At 43.9% G+C, this 25,325-nt stretch overlaps 2 protein-coding genes across 4 annotated transcripts in view; one reads left to right on the top strand and one right to left on the bottom strand.

Annotated features, from left to right (window-relative positions):
- TNFAIP8L3 (TNF alpha induced protein 8 like 3) overlaps positions 1-22,406 on the top strand; it is a 39,961-nt gene extending 17,555 nt beyond the window's left edge. The window contains exons 1-2 of one of the 3 annotated variants that reach the window (XM_073800997.1): positions 420-1,666; positions 21,223-22,406. In XM_073800997.1, the coding sequence (XP_073657098.1) occupies positions 1,624-1,666; positions 21,223-21,785 (606 nt within the window). In that variant the 5' untranslated portion in view covers positions 420-1,623 and the 3' untranslated portion in view covers positions 21,786-22,406. Of the gene's footprint in view, positions 1-419; positions 1,667-18,811; positions 20,789-21,222 lie in introns of those variants that run through there. The other 2 variants (XM_073800996.1, XM_019929544.2) reach the window with 2 other exon arrangements.
- The window catches only part of AP4E1 (adaptor related protein complex 4 subunit epsilon 1), a 105,698-nt gene continuing 99,163 nt past the window's right edge, over positions 18,791-25,325 (bottom strand). Inside the window, exon 23 of the mRNA XM_073800992.1 lies at positions 18,791-18,829. Coding sequence (XP_073657093.1) covers positions 18,806-18,829 — 24 coding nt within the window. The 3' untranslated portion in view covers positions 18,791-18,805. The remainder of the gene's footprint in view (positions 18,830-25,325) is intronic.

Here is a 25,325-nt window from a genome sequence, read left to right as displayed (position 1 = left end):
AGGACAAGACCACAGTTCCTCTGTCCTACTGTGGCCGTCCCTCCTCAGGCCTCTTCCTGGGCCCTCAGGCTCTCCTCTCCTCAATCCCCATTCTTTTCCCCATGACATCACTTCCTGGGCTGACCAGTCAGTGTTGGGTTTTGAGGTTTAAATCTAAATATTATTGAGCTCCTTCTATGTGCCAGGGACACCATGGTGGACACAGCAGTCCAGGTTCCCCGCTCCTGGAACTTGCAGTGAACAAACAGGTGACACCAGGTGGGAGGTCCTTGAACAGGCCCCAAGTAGAGAATTTGTTCTGGATAGAGGGAGGGCTCAGGGGAGGGGTGGGAAAGAGGATAGCAAGGGGTGCTTGGATCTGGAGAGAACATGCACCAAGCAATGGGTGAGACCAGGAAAAGGATGAGCTACTTTCTCTTGGGGGCAGAGAAGTGGGATAACAGGGATGTGAGTCCTGATGAGAAGAACTGGTCCTAGGGTTTTGGATACAACTCCTGTATGCAGCTGCGTCAGCACAGGGCAGCCTGCTGGGGCTGGCCATCTGCAACTTGGTCTTTGGGTGCTGAGGTCAGCACAGGGAGAAGCCTTGGGGAGAGCCTGCTGACCGCTACTCTGTGGCAAGCACAGGCTGACGTCTGACAGAGGAGTCAAGGGCCCCAGGAAGCCAGGGGGTGGGGGGGATGCATTTTGGAGGAAAGCCAAAGAAAAGGAAAGATGGAGGCTCCAAGGTCAATGCCCCAGGCTTTCAGAAGGAGGGAAAAGCAGGAGGCATTCCATTGCTGAAGCACTGGCATTTGCAGAGCTGGGAGAGAGTTTGGTGGCTGGAGGGAAATCAGTGTGAGAGAAGGAAAGCTGAGAATCCCTCCCACTGACATGGGCTCTCATCTCATGAATACCCAGTGTGGGTTTTTTTTGTTTTTTTTTTTTAATGGACTTAAAAACTCAGTTTCTGATTCAGAAGAGGTTATTATTAAATTGAGAATATAAAACAAATTAGCGGAATCATCTAGTCCAACTCCCTAATAGACGAAGATACCAGGAAGGTGAAGACTTGGGCCCAGCTGGGTGCTGGGCTCCTTCACCCCCTGCTGTGGGCTCAGTGGTGAGAGTCAGGACCAGGGGTTGGCTCTCCGGTTTTCCCTGTATTGGGGTTTTTCCCCATACTTGGGGGTCGACTCCATGGCCACAGCCCTGGCATCCTGACTCCCCAGGACAGCCATTATCAGCATCTTAGAGTGACTGCACCCAGTGACTTGATTTGAAACGGTGAAAGTTTTTGGTGGTATTGTCTTATATTACCATGAAGTATAAAGAATTTTATTTGGAAGCTTTTACTGCCTTTGAGACAAGTATGAGGAAAGTTTAATTTAGAAAGGAAGCCTCAGAGAAAGACACATTTATGGGCAACTTCCAGAGAGGCAAGTTTCCACAGCTACTCCCCTATTCAGAGTAGTTCCATCAGAGGAAGGCTTCCAGCAGAACTAAGGAGCCCAACCTCAGGGTACCTTGCAGGAGAGCAAGCTATCCGCCACCCCACCTCCCATTTGCAAACTGGGCCAGATACGACCGTGGCACCAGTGTATATCCAAACTGTGTCTTACTCACGTCTCAGATCTCAGATGCATGAACAACAAGAACAACAAAAAACAGTTACTACAGAATACAGGTAAGGGGTGTTATAAGTGATATATTACATATGCCCCTTTCCTGTTGTTTCACTCTCATACTGACTGAAATCCAAAAATGTCATTGTACAAAATTCTTACTTCACTAAAAAGAAATTAAGTAGAACATTGAGCAAGGCATACTGCTGGCTGCCAAATCATCTCCCATCCAGAAGTACCTTCTGGTTTCCTCTCCCTCATGTGTTTCAACCTCCCTAGTACAGCTAACTGTTTATCTTTTTTTTAAAGCTAAACTGAGGGTTAACATATTACTGTATTAATCTAATTACAGTACCTTCCAAGAGCCTCAGTTCTTTAGGCTTAAATACCCACTGTCTCAGGCTATATTTTCTGCAAATATAGATTAGAGTTTGTTCCATTTTATTGCCTGCTATTTTTTAAAAAACTTTTTAGGCTTTATATCTATCCCCAAATTGGAGAATTCCAAAGACTGACATTTTTATTGCATCAGTCTATTTACTAATTTCACGTATTACCAAGTTGGCATCCTCCCACGGCTCTGAATTCAGCATCCTGCTGGCATCCTTGTTAGCAGTCTGGTGGCCTGAGCCTGAGTTTTTGAGCACCTGCCATAGTGAACAGTTTGAGATCTGCCAACAGAGAGAGAGGATCACCCAGAGAGACAGACATGGCCTGTGCTATTCTGATCCCCAACAGCCCCTGAGTTTTGAAATAGCTTGTAAGCATGAAGGGACATGAATGGGGAGGCTCCGGGGGTGGCAGGAGGGATGGATGCTGCTGCCATGGAGAGAGCGTTCCCGATGGAATTGAGCACTGAGGGTGGGGTGGGGTGATGCATCTCGGCCCCCAGGTGATGCTGCTGCTTGTGGGGCACAGACAGTCAGCTCTGTGTGAAAGGCAAGGGACGGACCTCATGCTGAGTTCAGTACATTTTTTTTTTTAGTGTGTTCGGTTCAGTCTACATTTTGTGAATACACATCTCATTCCAGTATGTATCCTGAACAGACAGACTGGGCCTCAAAGCCTGAGAAAATCATTCATTCAGTCATTCATTTAACAGACATTTATTGGACTACTTCTACTGGGTGGACACGGCCCTAGTTGTGAGGGTTCACAAGTCCCCCGAGCATTGGTCCTGTGAGAACTCAGCACCAGTCACAGTGCAGCAGCATGGGGAAAGGACTGTGCTGGAGTCGGGTGCGAGGGCCACTGTCCCCGGGAAGAAGGATGTGAGGGATGGCCATGGGCTCACAGTGGGAGGAGGCCTTCAGCTGGAACAGACAAGCTGTGGCTATGCCCCTTCTACCTAGGCAAGGGTCCATTGGATTCACCTGTGGGCATGAGAGGCCCTGCTGGTACTATTTGGCTTTCATCTGTCTGACTATCTTTAGTGAGTTGGGCTAGGGCACAGCCATCCTTGTGAAGGGGTGAGCCGCCCTTTGGCTTCTGATTTCAATATGACTTCTGACTGACATGGACAAGCAGGCCTCTGGTGGGAGGGCTGGGATGGGGGTAGGTGGAACCAAGGGGTCTGTCTGTGGGGCTCCCTCTCAGCATCACCTGCCACCTCCTGGCTCAGGAAGGAGCATTAGGAGGGAATACTGCCATATGCCAAGAGAAACCTTTGGACACCCTTTACCCCTACATGCAGACTGGTGCTGGGTTATTCGTTACTGTCCCCAGACCCTTTATAGCAAAACCTGGGAACAAATTAAAGTCTATCAGGAGAGGATTGGGAGAGGAAATGGGAGAATTGGGAGAGGAAATTATATCATCAAGATGATGATATAATCCATTTATTGACAAAGAAAGATATCCACAGAGTGTTGACTGAAAATGCAGATTAGAAAATAGTGTTCATTGATCCCATGTTTGTGAATATTAAAGTGCATATGCCTGGGAGAGTATTTGGAAGAATATATACATGCTAACCATGGTGCATGGTGGGATCATGGCATATTCATTTTTTTCCTTTAGCTTATCTGTGTTTTCTGACTGTTCTCAGTGCTCATGTATCAGTTTTTATAATAAACTTATTAAAGAAAGAAAATATTTTGAGAAATAGCTCCTCAGTTTCCCCTCTTAAAATAAAACAAGGAGAATGGTATTTAAAATTATGCCAGCAGGGCTTCCCTGGTGGCACAGTGGTTAAGAATCTGCCTGCCAGTGCAGGGGACACGGGTTTGAGCCCTGGTCTGGGAAGATCCCACATGCCGCGGAGCAACTAAGCCTGTGCACCACAACTACTGAGCCTGCGCTCTAGAGCCTGCAAGCCACAACTGCTGAGCCCACGTTCCACAACTACTGAAGCCCGTGCGCCTAGAGCCTGTGCTCCACAACAAGAGAAGCAACCACAATGAGAAGCCCGCGCACCGCAATGAAGAGTAGCCCCTGCTTGCCACAACTAGAGAAAGGCCACGCACAGCAACGAAGACCCAACGCAGCCAAAAATAATTTTTTTTTAAATTATGCCAGTAGATGCATATCTACTAGATATGCATCTACTGGCATAGATTCTCAGAATTATCTCAATTCCTGAGACAATTCTCAGGAATTATCTATTCCTGAGAGTGATATACCATTCAGAGTGACTACCTACTTTGTAGATGCTCTAGGGAAAGAAATAAAAATCTAAAGATTTTAGATTAAGATTTTAGATTTTAAGCTCTAAAGAGTGGCTACTTGGTGTCACAAGTGGCTTTGTGGACGCATTTTACTAAACTTTCATAAAGCCGTTAATCCTTGTCTAACACATAGAGTCTCAGAGAATAGAAAAAGAAAAAGCAACCCAATCCATTTTATGAAGCTAGTTTACTCTGACATCAAAATCAGACAAGGACTATACTAGGAGAAACTTATAGACCAATCTCACCTTTGAGCATAGTTGCAAAATGCTGAATATGATATTTACGAATATAGAACTCTTCAGTATATTAAATACATGATCAAGTAGGGCTTATCCTTGGAATGCAATGATGATTTAAATGAAAAGTCTCTTAATAACTGGTTAAATTCACATATTAAGAGAGATAAACCATATAATCATCTCAGTAGGTACAAAGAAAGTATTTGATACACATTTTTACCTTAAAACAAACAAAAGCCTTAGCAAACTAGGAACATAAGGAAGATTTCTTAACTTAATAAGTAGTATCCATCAAAAATCTACAGCAGACATTATACATGGTGGGGAAATTTTAGAAGCAACGCTGTTTAAGTCAAGAACAAGACAGGGATCCTAAATAGCACCCTTACTATTCAGCATTGTACTAGAGTTTCCCACCAGTGCAATAAGGGAAGAAAAAGAAATGGGAGGTAGAAGGAAACAATCATTTTGTGCAAGCAGTGTAGTTGTCCACATTAAAAAACCCAAGCAAGTTAGGACTAATAACAGAACTTAGCAAAATTTTTCAATTGGAGATAAATATACAGGAATCAGTTGGGTTCCTATACATCATTAATAACCATTTAGAAACTATAAGATAAAAAAATTACACTTAGAGTAGCAACCAAAACTATTCGGTACCTAGAAGTAACAATAATGAAAGGTATGCAAGAGCTTTATGGGGATGACTATAAAACATTATTGAAGAACAGAGAAGATGTTCTGACTAAATGGAGAGATATATCATGTTAATGGATGGGAAGCTTACTATCATAAAGGTACCAGCTTACCTCAGATTAATACAAGGTGTTCATGGAATTTGGTCAAATGACCCAAAAATTCAGTTGAAGGAGTAAAGGCAAGAATAATCAAAACAGGGCTTCCCTGGTGGCGCAGTGGTTGAGAGTCCGCCTGCCGATGCAGGGGACACGGGTTCGTGCCCCGGTCCGGGAAGATCCCACATGCCGCAGAGCGGCTGGGCCCGTGAGCCATGGCCACTGAGCCTGCGCGTCCGGAGCCTGTGCTCCGCAACGGGAGAGGCCACAACAGTTAGAGGCCCGCGTACCGCAAAAAAAAAAAAAAAAAAGAATAATCAAAATAATTTCCAAGAAGAATAAAATGGGGGGAACTTCCCTATGGCCAATCAAGACTTATTATGAGTTACAGTAATTAGGAGAGTGTGGTGTTGGTACTGAAATAGACAAATTGATCAATAGAATAAAGTAAAAAACTCAGACCCATGCAATAAGGGAACTTGTTAAGAAAAAGGTGGCCTAACAGATCAGTAGCAGAAGGATGAACTATTCAATACATTGAATAAATTATGAGGAGAAAAATGTACCTCCTACAACATCCCCAAATAATTTCCAGATAGATTAAAGACCTAAATGTGCAAAGCAAAACCTTAAAACTTTTGGAAAATATATGACTCATTTATCAACTCATGGCAGGAAAGGATTCTTTTAACACAAAATATAAAAACCACTAACCATAAAGGGAAAGACTGATAAATTAGTTAAATTTAACTAGAGTAAAAATTTTAATTTCTATACAGTTAAAGACACGATAAATAAAGTTAAAAGGTAATGCTACAGACTGGGAGGAGATTTTTGCAAGTCATGTGATCAGCAAAGAATTAGAATCCGTAATACATAAAACCTCCTACAAATTAACAAGAAAAAGACATACAATCCAATTAGGGGGGAAATGACTACATGAATAAGCAATTCACAGATGAGAAAGACCTGACTGCTCAATATGTACAAAAATATATTGAATCTCAGTAACAATCAGGAAAAGGCATATTGAAACAAGATACCATTTTGTACTTAGCAAATTGGCAAAAATTTTAAAGGTGGACTATCTGAAGTGTTGATGAGGAAGTAGATCCACAGGAACTCACACACTGCTGCTGGGAGTGAAAATTAGTGCAATCTCGCTGGAAGCAATTGGCAGCTGTGCTACAGGACTCGGAAGTTGTGTTCTAGGTATAGAACCTGGGAGGCTATTGTGTGTGTGCACAAGGAGACACGACTGTGGACTTATTTGCTTACAAAAGTGAAAATAATGTAAATGTCCATCAATAGGAAACATGGATAAAGAATATATTCATATAAGCAATGAAATGACTAATTAGATAAATCTTGCAAGAAAGATGTTGAATGAAGAGATGCAGAAGGATCTGTGCAATGTGACACCTTTAACTGAAGTTTACAAGCACTCTGAACAATATAATGCTGATGCATGCATACTCATGAGGCAAACGTAGAAAAACATGGATGAGACAAAAAGACACCTCGACTTCTGAAGTGCAATTAGATCTGAGGAGATAGAAGGGAAAGAAAGGGAGTTGAAAACAAAAGAAAGGGAGTTGAAAACAAAGAGGGCTTCACCCCCGCCTCTGTCTTTGAGGGCAGAATATTAAGATTTGTTCCATCTGGGTGGTGGCCATACAAGTAGAGTTTGTTATATTATCTTCTGTTTTGTCTGTATATTTGAAATACTTCATGGTTTTTTATTTTATTTATTTATTTTTTATTTATTTTTATTTATTTATTTTTTTGCGGTACGCGGGCCTCTCACTCTTGTGGCCTCTCCCATTGCGGAGCACAGGCTCCGGACGCGCAGGCTCAGCAGCCATGGCTCACGGGCCCAGCCACTCTGCGGCATGTGGGATCTTCCCGGACCGGGGCACGAACCCGCGTCCCCTGCATGGGCAGGTGGACTCCCAACCACTGTGCCACCAGGGAAGCCCCATGGTTTTTTAAAACAATTCTTCGGAGGAAAAAAACAGCTCAATCTCCATCTTAAAATGGGCAATAATTCAAAAACACATTTAAACTAATTGATGTTTATCACCTCAGGAATGGCAGTTTAGTGTGGCGGCTTGAAGCACGGGACTCTGGGGCAGTCTGCCTGGGTCTGAATCGAGCTCTGCCATTTCCTAAATGGTAGTTTTAAACAAGCTGCTTAATCTCCCTTTGCGTGGTTTCCTTGGATGTAAATTGATGATGATGATGATGATGGTGGTGGTGGTAGTGATATTAGTACATGTATGTTAAGTTGTTGCAAGGATACAATGAGTTACTGTGCATAATTCACTATATACATAGACTCTATTTTTATTTTATTATGCCTGAGTATGACCTACTATTCAGAGAGACACTAGTTTTTTTTAGATGCAAAAGAGAGTGGGGGAGGGGATGAATAAGCTTTGTTTAAAGAAATCATGTAAGTAGATGTTGTTTTTAATGATGATTGCTCTTCTACTGCAGTGAGACAAAAATATCTCTCAGATCTCCATAATTAACCTGTTGAGTTGGAGATGATTCACCCTGCCCCCCCCCCCGCCCCCCCAGTGACTTCTCAAGTATCTGCTTCAGTTAGCTCTGGTAAGTAAAATTATCACTCATTCACTTTTCAGAGCTAGCTGTAAAATCAATATGAAAAACAAAACCACCACGCAACTCTGTTCAAATATATAGAATGCCCTCTAAAGATGAGAGCTACATCTACCTTCACGTTTTGATGAATAGGTAGTATTGTTCTATCACATCATAAGACTGGCTTTTTTTGTATTTAAGAAAAAAATTATGAAATGTAAATCTTGTTGCTAGATAGGAATTTTAATTGAGGCATAATTAATGTCTCAAATAAGTGAGAAATCACAGTCATTAGGGAGCCAGGGAAAATCTTCTAAAAGCAGATGCAGGAAGGCAAGGATTGCAGGCTTTGTCTAGATTTGATTTGACTCAACTGCAGCTCTCTTACTAGCCTCGTAGCTTTGAATGAATTACTTAAATCTGCTGTTCCTCAGTTTCCTTATCTATAAAATGGGACTTATTACAGTCTTTCTTTTGCAGACCTCTTGTGAGGATCAAATACATAGTATATACTACCTCAGGTACATAATCTGTGCTCAGTAGTTAACATTATCTCTGACATGATTATTAATTGAACTATGAATCCCTCAGTTCGAATGGATGGGTGGATTGGGGGCATCTACGACAAAATGAGATAATGAGCTGGAAGGTCTTACAGCTGACCCTGCCAACATTTCTTCACTTCACCTGAAACGATGTTATTTCAAGGCCCAGGAAATTTTTTTGAAATGAAAAAAAAGAGTCTTCATCTTGAATGTCATCAAATGCTGGTTTTAAAGTGTAATTACTCAGAGTAAGGTGTCACAATGATCTGAATCTGCTTTCCTATAAGAAACACCCTGGGGCTTCCCTGGTGGCGCAGTGGTTGAGAGTCCGCCTGCCGATGCAGGGGACGTGGGTTCATGCCCCAGTCCGGGAAGATCCCACATGCCGCGGAGCGGCTGGGCCCGTAAGCCATGGCCGCTGAGCCTGCGCGTCCGGAGCCTATGCTCCGCAACGGGAGAGGCCACAACAGTGAGAGGCCCGCGTACCGCAAAAAAAAAAAAAAAAAAAAAGAAACACCCTGTTTTGTCTACTATTGCATGTCCTTTCTCAGCACCCTAAAACATCCAGTATTAGCTAGGAAATTTCATCATATCTGGTCCCCCCAAAACACTCAAATCCTCACTCCTGACTGCTGGATGAATGAATCTCTAGGACTGAGCAGCCACCCAGGGCAAAGCAAAACTCTGTGGCTGTTCCCAGGCCTGACCCAAAGGCAAGATTTCAGGGGCACCCAAGCCCGAGCTAGAGGCAGGACGACTGGCCACATGAAGGGGAATGCAAAGTGGTGAAGACTGGCTAATGCAACACCCCTCCCCTGCATTTGGCTGTCTCTAGCAATTCAGTCCTTCCTCCTTCCACTCTCCACCCCAATCCTACTGTACCCAAGCCTGCCTCTCACTTCCTATCCTCATTTTAAAAGAATCCATTTTCTTGGTGGGGAAGGAGGGGCGATTTGGTGGTGGGCCACGAAGGGGAGAGAGAAGCCCTAGGAGGGCTATCGTGTGATTGACTAACTTGATCCCCAGCAAGCTTTGAACAGAGAGTACATTTTAACCACTGAAGTAGGAATTTGCATTTTAAAGGAATAACCTGTTTATCCCTCGGGATCTTTTTATTTTTTAACATCTTTATTGGAGTATAATTGCTTTACAATGGTATGTTTGTTTCTGCTGTATAACAAAGTGAATCAGCTATACATATACATATATCCCCCTATCTCCTCCCTCTTGTGTCTCCCTCCCACCCTACCTATCCCATCCCTCTAGGTGGTCACAAATCACCAAGCTGATCTCCCTCTAGCTAGCTGCTTCCCTCTAGCTAGCTATTTTACATTTGGTAGTGTATATATGTCCATGCCACTCTCTCACTTCATCCCAGCTTACCCTTCCCCCTCCCCGTGTCCTCAAGTCCATCCTCTACATCTGCGTCTTTAATTGGCTAATTATTTAGGGAAACTAGGTCTTTTCACCATCAATTGCTTGATGGATAGGGACATGGTTTGAATGGGGAAATGGGGAGCTCGGGGTAGAACATGTTGAGTTGGAGGTGCCTACTGTACAGGCTCATGTGACCATCTCTACCTAGATGCCCCCCTGGAACCCCTCGAACTCAGCGTACTCAGGACTGAAGTCATCTTCCCCACACATGCTCCCAGATGCCTGTTTCAGTTGGTGCTGCCTAATGTTCCCCACCCCACATCTCCCAAGCTAGAGGAAGCACTCAGCATCACCCCTGACGCATCCCTCTCCCCCAAAGTCACACAGTCTGTTCCTTATTGCCTCTCCCCGTCACCCACAGGACAAGCTAAGATCAAAATCACAATATGTCTGTCTTGCTAATTGCTGTGGCTTCCTACTGCCTTGGGGAATATCTCGAAGCAAGTAAAAGTGTGTAAAGTCCATATTTCAAATCATCTTATTAGAATTTTTGAAATTTTTATAGCCCATTTCTTGTTTGATCTGACTAGATCAGTACTTTTACCTTATAATTTAGCTGCAGAAAAGCTCTTACGATGAGGAGGATAATCGTCAGCTCTGCCATGTTCTTGCCATTTACTTGTGCTGGCATGATTAGTGTATTGTCTTCAGGCCTCAGTTTTGTTTCTTGCAGGAATCTTTTGAAATCATTGGTCCATTTCATAAGGGTTAGTTTAGTTAGAACTAAATAATATAATCAGTGAGTCTGTTTAACCAAGCACACGCAAACATATGCCAAAAAAAATCAAAACTGCTGAAAGGCAACAAACAAATCAGAGAGACACACTAAAATACTCCCCCATCCCCGGGAAACAGGGGGATCTTCCCCGCTTTCCTTAGAATGCCACACACCAGTGGGTCCCAAGGTTAGCCTGAATGTTAAATATTAGTAAAGCTTAACCCATCTCATTAGAAAACAAGGAAACAGAAATAAAGGTTCTAATGTTTTCATTTTGCACACGCCCTCAGAGTGCCTGGTGGAAGCTGCTGCCCTTCAAGTCACGGTGACCCACTCACAGGACCCACAAGCTGCTTGCTTCTTATTGCAGGCAGTGGAAATCTGGGGACCTCAGGTTTTCTCAGCATCAGGGGTGAGCCCAGGGGACATGTCCTCAAGGCTCTCTTGGAGGGTGGGGAAGAGACCAAACCTAAGAAAGCCTCAAGGGTGTGCTGGATTAACCCCCAGTCAGAAAAGTCTATTTCCTATCCCTCCTAGGTCATCTAAGTTTTACTGTGATGCCTTTTAAATTATCCCAAAGTACCTTTCTTAAGCCTAGAAAATGCCATCTCATTCAAGTATGACAGGGATTAGACCTAAAAGGCATTTTTCATGAGCTGCCAAGCATTGATCATTTTCTGTGGGGGGAGGGAAGGATCAAGATTTTGCTTGTCTCTAACTCAAAGATCCTACCATCCCTTGACCATTTCACTTCATTGTACCTCCTCCAGTGCCATCTTTTTTCTTTAATACTCCGGCAGTATACAAAGGAAAATGTTCTCCAGTTTGACTCCACTGGGGATGCAACACCTCAGTTAGTCTTTCTGGAAACTGTAACAGTGTTAGGTTTACATTTCAAAAACTACTTAAGGTTCCTTAATAGTTTTGTCCCCATAGCTACATAGGGACCTAGAACTTAAGCAGAGGCAATGTCTTCTCTAGAAGGTGTTGTATCCTTGTCATGGATATCCCATCCTGCAGACCACCTCACCCCCAGAGCCAACCTCTTCCTTATCATTCATCCAGAGAACCCACCATGAAGCAGGAAGGGAGGGGGGAGGGTATTACTCTCCCCCGGCTCCTGGCCCCTTATTGGCTGTGAAGGATGGAGCTTAAGGGACATGACTGGCCCAATCAGCTTTTCTGGGTGCCTGTGCAGGTGAGCAGAAGGATAGGTGCTCATTGTGAAAGTTCACATTCAAAGTAGTTTGTAAGGCTGCTCCGCCTCAAGGAAGCTTGCTTGAACTTTATTTCCAACAGTTAAGTGTAAGTGATTGAGTGCCAGAAACTTGGACTACCACAAATCACCCTTTGCCCAGGCCTTCCCCTCCCCATGCCCCGGAGACTCCCCTCCCACTTTCCTTGTACTCTGGACCTTCGACTTTGACAGATGGTGCTTATTAAGCACCACAGATTGTTTTTCTCAGGGTACCATCTCCACCCCTAACTTCTACTTAACATTTTTAGCTAACTCTCTTCCTTGCCATTATCCTAAGCCGTTTACAGAAGTGAAGTGATATTGTGTGAGTGCTATTACAGATAACTTTATAATTTTGAAACAGCTATCCATCCTCATATGCTAGTTTTCCACGCACTCCTTAACCAGAGGTAGAGAAGTTACCAAGTCCTGAGAGTAAGGAGAGAAGAGCTGAGTCTGTCCCCTAGCCCCTCTCTGCCACAATCCATCCTGGCTTGATGCTCAAAGCTCCTCTCTGGGCTGTAAGTGACAGCTGAGAGCCTGTCATCTTTCATAACTATCATTTATATTTCCTGGAATGTATTACTTTGCCCTTACCATGCTGAAGTTCATCTGCCTCTTTTCTGCCCACTCACCCTTGACTTGATAAGATCTTCCTGCTGTTTATCACCACCAGCTTGGCATTTCACCATCCGGGAGAGCTTAGTGTTTTCTAGAAACGTGGAAACATCACCTGTGCTACAGCTGAACATCATTTATAGAAGCTCAGCTCAGACTAGCCCCAGCATTTTTCCATGCAGTGAAGGGCCCACTTAAATTATCTTTTGCTTTCTCTCTTCAAACTAGTTCACTCCCATTGTCACGCCATTTTCCCAACATAGTTCTGGTACTTTTTCTTTCCTTGTAATGTTCCAAGGGTGCTTATTCTCAGAGCACTGACTCCATAATCCTTTCATCTGAGCTCCTCCATCAGATTTGGTTTAAGGAAGCCCCTGTTTTTTCCTACAAGGATGAACTTTGCAGCTTCCTCAGTCTCCTCTCCTTGTGCTAGTTAGGTGAGCTGCATAATAATAGCTGCATAATCACATTTTTATTTCCATTCTCAGAGATTCTAAGCTACTGTAAACAATCCCTTACTTTTCATGGCTGGGAAATGGGAACTTTTGTTCAAAAATGGTTAAGAGAATCATTGCTGGCTAAAAGAGCCTTCTTAAGGCTTGTATGCAAGAAAAAAAGAATAGTTTTTGCCACGACCTATCCTAGATCTTCCCGGTGTTTCCCACAAACAAACATGTGCATGCCAGTTAGGCCTGTTTCCCCAGGTATCCCAACTGCACTCCTGACTTTGGCTTCCAAAGCTCACACTCTTCCTCTCAGCCCCTAGTGTTTCTCCCTGATGGGTCACCAACATGGTCCCTCTGCAAAACTGCAAAAGGTGGAGACAGAAGGATGGATGGAAGGAAACAAGCCCAAGATTTCCATCTACAAAAAGTCTGCCCCACCCAGCTCTCCCTCAGTGCACACACTCTCCCTTAAATCGTGTGTGCGTGTTGGAAACAGTACTGGCTCTCCAGCCCTCCCCCTGGGAGTTGTCAGAGTTGACCAGATTGGTGTCTTGATGTTATTTCATCAAATAAATAACAAAACTATACAGGTATCTTTACTACAGGACCTCTCAGAGCCTTTAATAAGCTACCTGGTATGGCGCACCATGAAAAGCCAGCCACAATGTGTAGTCATCTACAAACTCATTTAGCTCACCACAAAACTTTCTCCCCTGGAACATCTGATGGGACTAGTATTCTGTAAGATACACATTGGGGCATGCCGTGATCAGTGGGCCCTACCTTCAGCATGTCAGAATCATGCTGAATGTTAGAGAGCTTGTGATTACTGGCCTTACTCCTAAAGATTTTAATACTGACAGTCTGGAGTAAGTGTGGGAATCTACTTGCTTGTTGTTTTTTGTTAAAGCTTCCCTTATAATTTGATGATCTGTAATTCCTCTGCTCTAGCCTCTTGATTGTTGGGCTTCAGAGATTTGATACCTGTGACCCTCCTGAGCCCACACCATAGAAGCTTGTACCTCAAGTCCCTTTGTAGGTAAATAACATGTTCTTTTACAAGAGAAATAGCTGAGAACATATGAGGGAAACCACCCAAGGCCTTTGTGATTGGGGGAAAATTGCTGGCCTGTTTGGATAACTTTAGAAACCACTTCCTGATATTGTAGCCATCCCCACCTATCCACATTGAAGTCTACCTTCAGAGCCCATAGAGCTTCCCCCAGCTGTTCTCACTCATGCCAATTTGGGCTGTTTCACATATTTAAGTATTTTGTTTCATTTGTCTATATCTCTCCTCCCTGCAGGACAATATTCAGAGTAGCACCCAATTAAATATTGGGGGTGGGGAGGACGTCCCCCATAGCACTTCTTACAGAGTTGAACAAATAGTAAATGCTCAATAATTGCAGAGCAACCAAGGGACAAAAGAAACCTTGGCCCAAAAGAGACCCCCCCAAAAAAAGTTAAGATTGACTCTAGAATTTAAAAGTAGAGAAGGGGGCTTCCCTGGTGGCGCAGTGGTTGAGAGTCCGCCTGCCGATGCAGGGGATGCGGGTTCATGCCCTGGTCCGGGAGGATCCCACATGCCACGGAGTGGCTAGGCCCGTGAGCCATGGCCGCTGAGCCTGCGCGTCCGGAGCCTGTGCTCTGCAACAGGAGAAGCCACAACAGTGAGAGGCCCACGTACCGCAAAAAATAAGTGTGGCAACAAGAGTATACAGCTTACCCTGCTGAGATGATAGGATCTTCAATATTAGGTATGTATCATCTTCCTCCCTCTGGAATTTTTCCTTTGTTACTTCCCTGTTCTTCATTTTTTAGGTCAATGATAATATGTATCACTAGTGGCTCAGGAATAGGGTGACCAACGTGTCCCAAGTTGCCTGGACTTTTCCAGTTTTAGCCCTGAAAGTCTACCATGCAGGAAACCCCTCAATCCTGGCAAATCAGGGCAGTTGGTAACTCTACTCAAAAAACACAGTTTTCTGGGACTTCCCTGACGGTCCAGTGCTCCCACTGCAGGGGGCACAGGTTCAATCCCTGGTCGGGGAACTAAGATCCCGCACGCCTTGCAGTGCGCCAAAAAACAAAAAAACAACAACGAATAAACCAGAGTTTCCTGACCAGATAAAACTGAGAAATGCTTTACCACACTCTACTCACCTGAAGTAGTTTCCTAGAGCTACTGTAACAAATTACCACAAACTCAGTGATTTAAAACAACATAAATTTATCATCTCACAGCTTTGGAGGTCAGACATCCTAAATGAGTTATACAGGTCTGAAACTCATTGTGTCAGCAGGGCTGCATTTTTTCTGAAGGCTCTAGGGGTAATCTGTTCCCTTGCCTTTTTCAGCTTCTAGAGGCTGCCTACGTTCCTTGGCTGGTGGTTCCCTCCTCCATCTTTGAAGCCAGCCATTTTACATCCCTTCGATCCTCTCCTCCCATCACCACATCTCCTTTTCTGACTCTCTCTCCCTCTTTCACTGATAAAGACCCCTGTGATTGCATCAGGCTCACTGGCTAATCCAGGGTGATTTCTCCATCCCCAAATCCTTAACTTTAGTCATGTCTGCAAAGTCTCTTTTACCAGATGAGGTAACACACGCACAGGTTCCAGGACTAGGATGTGGACATCTTTGGGGGCCATGATTCTGCCTACCATACCCACGCCTCTCTGACAGTTGATAAAACACCCTAATCAATTAAAGAAATATTTTTAAAGTCTTACAAGATTCTGTTTAATGTTGCTTAACCCAGTGTTTTCCAAACTTATTTGATCAAGAAACTTTATTCAGAGAGTACTATGAGAAGTGAAATGAGTCGGTCAGGGAAAGGCAAATACTGTATGACATCACTCATGTGGAATCTAAAACATACAGCAACAAACTAGTGAATATAACAAAAAAGAAGCAGACTCACAGATACAGAAAACAGACTAATGGTTACCAGTGGGGAGAGGGAAGAGAGGGGCAAGATAGGGGTAGAGAATTCAGAGGTACAAACTATTATGCAAAGAATAAGCTACAAGGATATATTGTACAACATGGGGAATATAGCCAATATTTTATAATTATAAATGGAGTATAACCTTTAAAAAAAAAAAAACCTCTTTACTCCCCTCCCCCACCCCCATCCCCCAAAGAACACCACTTAACATCTCATGGAATGCTGCTGCTCTTACAAAAGAGCAGGACTCAAACTGGTGTGCGCACCACGGAGAGACCAGAGACTTTCCATGCGATGAGCAGATGAGGAGAGTTTTGGGGGAACTGATTTATAAATCCAATTCCTCTTTCTCACTTCAATACTCTTTTCTTATATAAATGTATTTAATTTTTTTTTTTTGGCTGCGTTGGGTCTTCGTTGCTGCGTGTGGGCTTTCTCTAGTTGCGGCGAGCAGGGGCTACTCTTCGTTGCGGTGCGAGGGCTTCTCATTGCGGTGGCTTCTCTTGTTGTGGGGCACACGCTCTAGGCGTGCAGGCTTCAGTAGTTGTGGCACACGGGCTTAGTTGCTCCGTGGCATGTGGGATCTTCCCAGACAAGGACTTGAAGCTGTGTCCCCTGTGTTGGCAGGCGGATTCTTAACCACTGCGCCACCAAGGAAGCCGCAATACTCTTCTAAATTCATCTGTCAGAGCAAAAATCTGAGGTCACAGGGTGGTGAACTTTCCTTCTTTCCACTGTTTCAGTCATGGGGTTCCCACCCATAAGGAATCTTATTGCAACAAATACATTTTCCTGGGTTGGAAAACCTGGTCAAACAAAGGGATGATGTGAAGCTTTGGTGTTGGTGATGCCTGTCTTAATCAAAGCACCATAACCTGCCCCTACCCATCTCATTTGGAGGTGCATTTCCATTAAAACTTTATTTTTTATGTTTAGTATTTATCAAAAGTTTAATACTTGTACCCAAAATAATCAGAATGATAACTCACTCCAGAAGGAATTTTTTTAAGGACTGGAGATTTTGATCACTGGAATTGTCTTTTAATTTAAATTTCAATATGTATGGATCCTTTGGTTATAGAGAATTATGACGGATTGATCAAATAAAACATTTTCAAGCATAAAAACAGATATCAAGTTAAAGTTTCTGAATGTCATAGAATAGAGATACAATTTCAAGGAGAAAAAAGAATAATGTAGCAACTCTAATTTTTTTTTAACATCTTTATTGGAGTATAATTGCTTTACAATGGTGTGTTAGTTTCTGCTTTATAACAAAGTGAATCAGCTATACATATACATATATCCCCATATCCCCTCCCTCTTGTATCTCCCTCCCACCCTCCCTATCCCACCCCTCTAGATGGACACAAAGCGCCGAGCTGATCTCCCTGTGCTATGTGGCTGCTTCCCACTAGCTATCTATTTACATTTGGTAGTGTATATATGTCCATACCACTCTCTCACTTCGTCCCAGCTTACCGTTACCCGTTCCCATGTCCTCAAGTCCGTTCTCTACGTCTGCGTCTTTATTCCTCTCCTGCCCCTAGGTTCTTCAGAACATTTTTTTTTAGATGACATATATATGTGTTAGCATATGGTATTTGTTTTTCTCTTTCTGACTTAATTTCACTCTGTATGAGTCTCTAGGTCCATCCACCTCACCACAAATAACTCAATTTTGTTTCCTTTTATGGCTGAGTAATATTCCATTGTATATATGTGCCACATCTTCTTTATCCATTCATCTGAGGATGGACACTTAGGTTGCTTCCATGTCCTGGCTATTGTAAATAGAGCTGCAGTGAACCTTGTGGTACATGACTCTTCTTGAATTATGGTTTTCTCAGGGTGTATGCCCAATAGTGGGATTGCTGGGTCGTATGGTAGTTCTATTTTTAGTTTTTTAAGGAACCTCCATACTGTTCTCCATAGTGGCTGTATCAATTTACATTCCCACCAACAGTGCAAGAGGGTTCCTTTTCTCCACACCCTCTCCAGCATTTATTGTTTGTAGATTTTTTGATGATGGCCTTTCTGACCGGTGTGAGGTGATACCTCATTGTAGTTTTGATTTGCATTTTTCTAATGATTAGTGATGTTGAGCATCCTTTCATGTGTTTGCTGGCAATCTGTATATCTTCTTTGGAGAAATGTCTATTTAGGTTTTCTGCCCATTATTGGATTGGGTTGTTTGTTTTTTTGACATTGAGCTGCATGAGCTGCTGTAAATTTTGGAGATTAATCCTTTGTCAGTTGCTTCGTTTGCAAATATTTTCTCCCATTCTGAGGGTCGTCTTTTTGTCTTATTTATGGCAGCAGCTCTAATTTTTAAAGGAGAGCTTGCTCCTGTCATTTTAAAACGGACAATAATGGCTGTTGTATCACTGCGGTATGTGGTATGTACATTGGACACTTTTAAAAGAATAATTTAACACATTGATTTTAAAGTATCAATATTTATAATATCTAGACATTTAATCTACTTAGAAATTTTAACTATTTAACCATAAGGTGAAAAATACTTGCTGTCAAGTTAAAAAATGTGCAAGGAAGTACTAGCTTTTCAAAATTCTTATGGGGCTGTAACAGCAAAAGGTGTGATGACCACTGCTCTGGAGAAAACTTCTGGGAATGCTGGTGGTGAAAGAGCAGGGTTTGGAATCCGGCTAGCAGGGAAGCCTTGGTTAAAAACACCAGCTTCACCCAGCTCTTAGGGTTAAAGCCATGAAGTGCCTGGCACAGAGCCAGTGCTTCCTCATTCAACAACAGCTGCCGTGGGCCACCAATGCCCTGGGCTTGGGACGTCCAGTGGGGCTTGGTCACAAATCCCTGCTCCCACAGAGCTTACATTCCAGTGGACACACAGTTGATCTGTTGCTTCTGTGTAAATGCGTGTGTGCTGCATTTCCAGAGAACCTCTTCAAATACCTTCTTCTCAAGCAGTTTTTAGGAGTTGTGCCTACAAAGAAATGACTCAATTTTTGATATTCCAGAACAGATCCATCTAGATTCCATTGTTCCCATCAAAATAATCACCTAAGGAGGCATATACTTATTTTGGTGACAGGGCCAAAGCTCAAAGTCTTTAAGTTTCTCCTGTGGAACTGATTTCAAAGCATACAGCACAATCTTTTAAACATCCTTAATGCTGGTAAATATTTGTTTGGGGAGGAGGAATTTGATGTTTTTGGAACAAAGGTTATTTACACAAAGGTCTGGGTAACCATGGTAGATGATCAGACCGGGCAGAAATATTATTTGTCTCAAACTCTGGAAGGGCATAAATCTCACCGTAAGGAAAAGTCAAGAATTACTGTTTATTCCCTTCACACTGAAGCTGAAGGGAAAATCCTGGCTGTATCAGGGTCACTTGCTCCAAAGTTGCTTAAAGAGTCTATGGTCTCAGACTTTTAGGAGAGAGCTTCCTGGGGCTGTGGGAGACCCGTGGTGCCTGCTGCTTTAGTTCTGCTGATCCCACTTTAGTGACCCCACTCAAGGCCATGACCCTGCAGCTTACATCTGGAAGAGGTCCGTTAGCAGAAGTAGCTGTCCTGGAAAGACCCAGGGCCTAGGGAGCAAGGCTGGGCTGGGAGGGAGGGAGTCAGTCCATGAGGGGATATGCGGGTGGAGGAAGTGCTGCGGTGTATGTCTGAATTGTGTTTAAGTGTTAACTGAGTCCGTGTCTGCAAGACCTAAGCACCAGGGATTAATAGCATTCCACTGAGGGGATGGGTCTGAGGTGGGCAGAGGGGGTGGGATATGAGTTGGGGAGGGGCCAGACAGGATTGCAAAAGCTAGTATGTGTGGCCACCTGTCTGTCCATGCTGCCTGTCACTTCCATGTTGCCACAGAGCACTGGACAAAAACTCTAGAGATCCTAGAGCCGTCAGTTCTCAAAGGAAAATTTATTCTTCTGCAGTATTATTCTGGCATTTAACTTAACAAACACCATTCCATCCCTGTGCCCAGAACTGAGCTAAGTGCTGTAGGAGATGTTGTCTCTGTCCTCCAGCGACTTGAATGTCCTTGGGAAGATAAGAACGATGCACACACGTACTGCTGACTGTCAAATATCAGTTCCAGCTAACTGGTGACTTCATGGAGTGTTCGATCCAATCTAAGACACCATCGATTATAAGATGCCTTTTATGCTCTTAAGAAAGAAGAAAATGCTGCCAATTAAACTGCAAATGGTTGCTTTCTTATTGCTTAGAATTTTAATTTTATACTTATTGAAAGATCCCTTTTAGACTTACTTGTACATAGTGTTATTTCTTTTAACATATATTGTTCTCATTTGTTCATAAAGTGGAAAGTAACGGGGAAATAAAGTGGCTTTGGTTTTTCTAAGCTTCCTCACATTCAGGGTAGTTCTGTACTCAGCTGAAGCATCTTTGCTTGGAACTGTTGATGTCTGTGTTTCCCACAAAATGTGGTTCTGTGTGCCATCGAGAACATTGGTGAGCAACATTTCTTACAAGAGTACTCATGACTTATTCCAAATCTGTCTCCTATTGTGTAAACTGATGCACACACAGGTAATGCAACCACAGCACAACTACCACCTCGCAACAGTGACTATAAGACACATCCCAATTTCCAAGATATCAAACATGAAAAAAAATACATCTTAGACTCAATGAAATATGAATTCTGAGACTCAGTCAAAAAACACTACCATGGGGCTTCCCTGGTGGCACAGTGGTTGAGAGTCCGCCTGCCGATGCATGGGACACGGGTTTGTGCCCTGGTCCAGGAAGATCCCACATGCTGCGGAGCGGCTGGACCTGTGAGCCACGGCCGCTGAGCCTGCGCGTCCAGACGGGAGAGGCCACAACAGTGAGAGGCCCACGTACCGCAAAAAAAAAAAAAAAAAAAGAAAAGAAAAGAAAAAATACTACCATGATCAACCACCCAGGTCTGTCCTAAGAATGGGGTTGGCATTGGTGCTACGTTCTTATCATTAAGCAATAATTTCCTTCTGTAAATTTGCAAAACTGAATAGTTTCCTGGGCAGTAATCATTGTAGGGAGTTCTTCGTGAGCAAATAGAGTCAAGGAGGCTTTTTGCATGAAGTAAGTCAAAAGCATGAGATTTGGCCCGGACATGAGGAGACCACGTCTAGAGAGGAAAGAGCACAATTTAAAAGGTTCAAGAGGGTAAACAAGCATGTCATGTGGCAAGCACAGTCGAGTAACCGGGCTGGGGGTGGGGTTCCATAAAAGAGTCGTGGGGTATGAAGGCATGAATTTTTGCTGTAAGAACGTAAGTTCAAGTTAGTATGTTTCACTTGTAGAAACATAATAAACAGTTCCAGTATTTCTATAACTTTTATTTCTTTTCTTACCATAGGTCCTGATGTTTTTAGTTCAAAGAACCTTGCCCTTCAAGCCCAGAAGAAGATTCTGAGCAAAATAGCCAGTAAAACTGTGGCCAACATGCTGATTGATGACACCAGCAGCGAGATCTTTGATGAGCTCTATAAAGTCACCAAAGAGCACACACACAACAAGAAGGAAGCCCACAAGATCATGAAAGACTTAATCAAGGTGGCAATCAAAATTGGGATCCTCTACCGGAACAACCAGTTCAGCCAGGAGGAGGTTGTTATCGTGGAGAAGCTCAGGAAGAAACTGAACCAGACGGCCATGACAATCGTCAGCTTCTATGAGGTAGAATACACCTTCGATAGAAATGTGCTCTCCAAGCTCCTACATGAGTGCCAGGACCTGGTGCATGAACTGGTACAGAGACACCTGACACCCCGGAGCCACGGGCGCATCAACCATGTCTTCAACCACTTTGCTGATATGGAGTTCCTCTCCACCCTTTATAGCCTGGATGGAGACTGTAGGCCCAACCTCAAGAGGATTTGTGAAGGAATCAATAAATTGCTAGACGAGAAAGTCCTCTGAATGCCTTCCCTCCTCCTGGACTTGGCTGCATTCATGTTACAGCACCCAGCGTGTTCCAGGTGAGAATCAGGAAAACAAGAAGAAACCCTTGTCAAAGATGCCCATGTTCTGTCCTGTTCATCCCTCTGATGTTGATGCTAGATTGAGCTCAGGTGTGTTTATCACCTAAGCTCTCTGCTGAGGTCTGTACTTAAAATCTCCTTTGTTTGCAAGCCCAAAGGACATCTCATCTATTCTAAGCAGAAAAGCTGCCCTACTCATCTAGGTGGGCCCAGTTCATCTTGTGGAATGGAAGGAGCCCTGGACCAGGGGTCAGAGGACATGGGTTTGGTTCCCAGCTCCATCAGTTACAATTTTGTCCTCTGGATCCTGGAACCATCATGCCCACCTGCCTACCTCCCAGGGCTGCTGTGAGGATCAAATGAGATTATGTTCATGCTTTTAAAAACTAATAAAAGGTCTAACTAGTTTCTCTTTGGCATGTGGCAGGGATCAACCTGGATCTAGACTATTAAGCAGCAGAGAAAAGAACAATAGTTTCTAATGGGCTGGGTTTGCAATTTGTCTCTAGATGTGCTGTTTCAAACAAAATAAAAATGAATCCAAAGGTGTGAAAAAGTATAGCTGCAAATTGGAAAAGTATTTTTCAAGAGCTATGTTTTTTAGGTCTTAGATGTGCAGGTTTATGGTCCTGCAGAGGGAAACTTTCTGGGGTGGGGAGGGGGAGAGTGGAGAGAGAGTTTCCCACCCATCATGCAGAAGCAGAGAAGAACTATGCTCCCCCTGCCCCTGCAGGACTGGCCTCTCCCCATCTGAGGGGCACCATCCGGGAGGCACAGGGAAGGTTTATGCTGGCATGCACAGGAGAGTTGGGCAGAATGAAGCCCTACCCATCTTTCTTGGTCTTTCACAGTCATTCTGTGCTGTTTTCTCTGGTTTGTTAATAAATTGAAATTACCCTTCAAATAAGAAGTTTTGGAGTTGTGATTCAAAAATCAAATTCCTTGGAGTTAGATACAGTGTTAGGAATAATGGGATTGAAAGGAAGACGACAATGAAGAGTAAGAGCTTTGCACTCAGACCCTAAGGGAAAGTAGCCCCTGGGGTAGAACGTATAGTGTGGAGGCTGTTCCCCTGGTTAGTGGGGAGCTAGTTCATAGACACTGTGACCGCCTTCTCTGAATGTCTCAAATCCTTGCTTTCACACAAAATATTTAATGCCTTATAACGTTGTCTGGAGGACACCACCTTAAGAGATTTGTCCTTCCATCATCACCTCCTGTCCTGTTATGCTTCCCCTGTATCTGATGATAATGCAAAAATACTATATTAGCTCAGCCCCATGGTTCATCCCACCCCATGGCCTCTCTCTAGCAGAGATGGTTGGTGCGAGGGTGTGAAAAGATGGTCACTGAACCTGCTGTGGCCATTCAGCCCCAACTGGCTCCCATGTCAACATCAGTATAAAGTATCCTGTTAAGTTCTTCAGCTACCAGTATTCAAAATTACTTCACAGGAAGGATGTCCAGCAGGGAATAGGGAATAGTTACGTCAGCCCCTGTCTCCATGTTTGACAAACATGGCCCAGCCCCTTCTCACAGTCCCGAGGACAGAACAGTGATGCCCTGTGCACATCTGGGCTGGGGAGGTCACTGGTCATTTAGGCAGTGCCCGTGGAAGATACAGGCGACAGGCTCCTCCCTGCCCACCTGCCACCAGGCAGCAAGCAGCCCAGCCGTAGCCGAATTTTCACATACAGAGTCCTCCTCGATGCCTGTGTTGGTGTACTTGTCTGATGAAGGACCGCTTTCTAGTATGATGGATGGTTCTAGAAGCAGGTTCTTTTTTCACTAAGTAGGTGGACCTACCCAGAGAACTCAGCCCTGCCAAAGGAATGGGTGGAACTGTCTCCTGTCCATCTGAGACACAGCAGGGAAGAAGGCAGGATCCCCAGCCAAAGAGGACTGCAGGTTCTCCTCTCTCCACAGGTCACGGCACAGTGGGAGGTTCTGAGCCTCAAGCCACTGAAGGAATGGGGTGCAATGACGATGTGGACCAAAACGTTCTACCACCTTAGGCTTCTCCACTGAGGCAGCCAAAGGGTGCTCTACCACGAGGCCAGCCAGGTGTGTCTCCATCTTATCAACAGTAGCCAAGGGAACCTGGGTTACCCAGGCACAAGTAACCCACCACGCCTCTAAAAAGTCAACACCTATCCCGTGTATGCCTTTCAAATATACCGCTGGCATGTAAATTCATGTGATGATTGAGTTTCATGGGCCAACAGAAAAGCTTACAAATTTCAAATATTTTACATAACAATCTAGTGGCCAAGGAATCTCATTATTGGTTTATCCTGAAGACTCTAACCACGTCACTTAGTGCCCCTAAAAAGCTGTTTTGGTTGAAAACAATGTGACAGAGGCCAGCAGATGCTTATAAAAATAAGACTCTGTAGACATACATTTGTGCTTGGAACTCTGTACTAAATTTTCGATAGTGAAAACCCACAAAAGCAAAGTTACAATATCTACATGTAGGTGGCACCTTAAAGAAAACCGATTTCAAAAGAAGCAACAGTACTGAAACACTCACTTGCTCAAGCCCCACGCAAACTTCAGAGAGCAATGCCTGGCTCAGCAACCCAAGGGCAGAGACAGGACCCATTCTTTAAGGGTTGTGGGGGTGGCAGGAGCAGTTTCATCTGGAAACATCACTGAGTCTTCCACCATCCCTGAGCACTTAGCTCTGTCCCCAGCGGAGGACACCACCCCTGGTTGTGTCCTTCTTTGTGTGTCTGAACCCTACAGAAACACATTCCCTGCTGGCTGTGCCTGCCATGTGTCTGTTATCACTCTTCTTCCCTGTGTTTGCATTTGTGAGTCTTGACACCCTCAGCAACTCCAGGTCTCTGCTCAGTGACAAATCCAAATGAAAAGGCTTCATCATCTGTACTTCTCCAAACTCCCATCTCACCCATCTGTACATTTTTCAGCAGCAAATCAGTACATTCATTGGCTGCTCCAATGAACTTCTTGTATCCATTTATATAAAAAAAGAAATGAGCTCAAATCAGGCCTATGCACCCTCTGCCCCAATATTTTGGGGGCTTTTAAAAAAAAATTCAACGTGGTCCCAGATGTCAAGAGCAAAACCAATCAGTGAAAATTCTAGATCAGCCAACTCTGGCTGCAAAGACATTGCATTAGCAGGAACTGTCCAGGAATGGAATGGGATATTGACAATAGAGTCATGAATCAGATGGCCTTTGAAGAAAGGGTTTCCAGGGCCCTCCCAACTCAGAACTGTGTGGTCAGTGGGTTTCCTTTGTTTAGTGTGATCCTGCTATTGGGCCACAGCTCAAACCAGGCCACCTCTTGCTCTTTCCTTAGAGGGAGGCCTTGCTTGATAGGGGAAAGACTCTTCTACAATCCTATTCCTCAAAATGGCATCTGGAAATCCCTGAAAGTTCTGGGGGAGCAGGGGTGAGTGGGTTAAAGTCCATGAGTTCTAAATGGAGTTTTTAAATTTTTGTTTCAT

Source organism: Tursiops truncatus, chromosome 2, assembly GCF_011762595.2.
Source record: "Tursiops truncatus isolate mTurTru1 chromosome 2, mTurTru1.mat.Y, whole genome shotgun sequence".
NCBI lineage: Eukaryota > Metazoa > Chordata > Mammalia > Artiodactyla > Delphinidae > Tursiops > Tursiops truncatus.
Note: the sequence above shows the minus strand (reverse complement) of the source record. Positions and strands in the feature narration are given on the sequence as shown.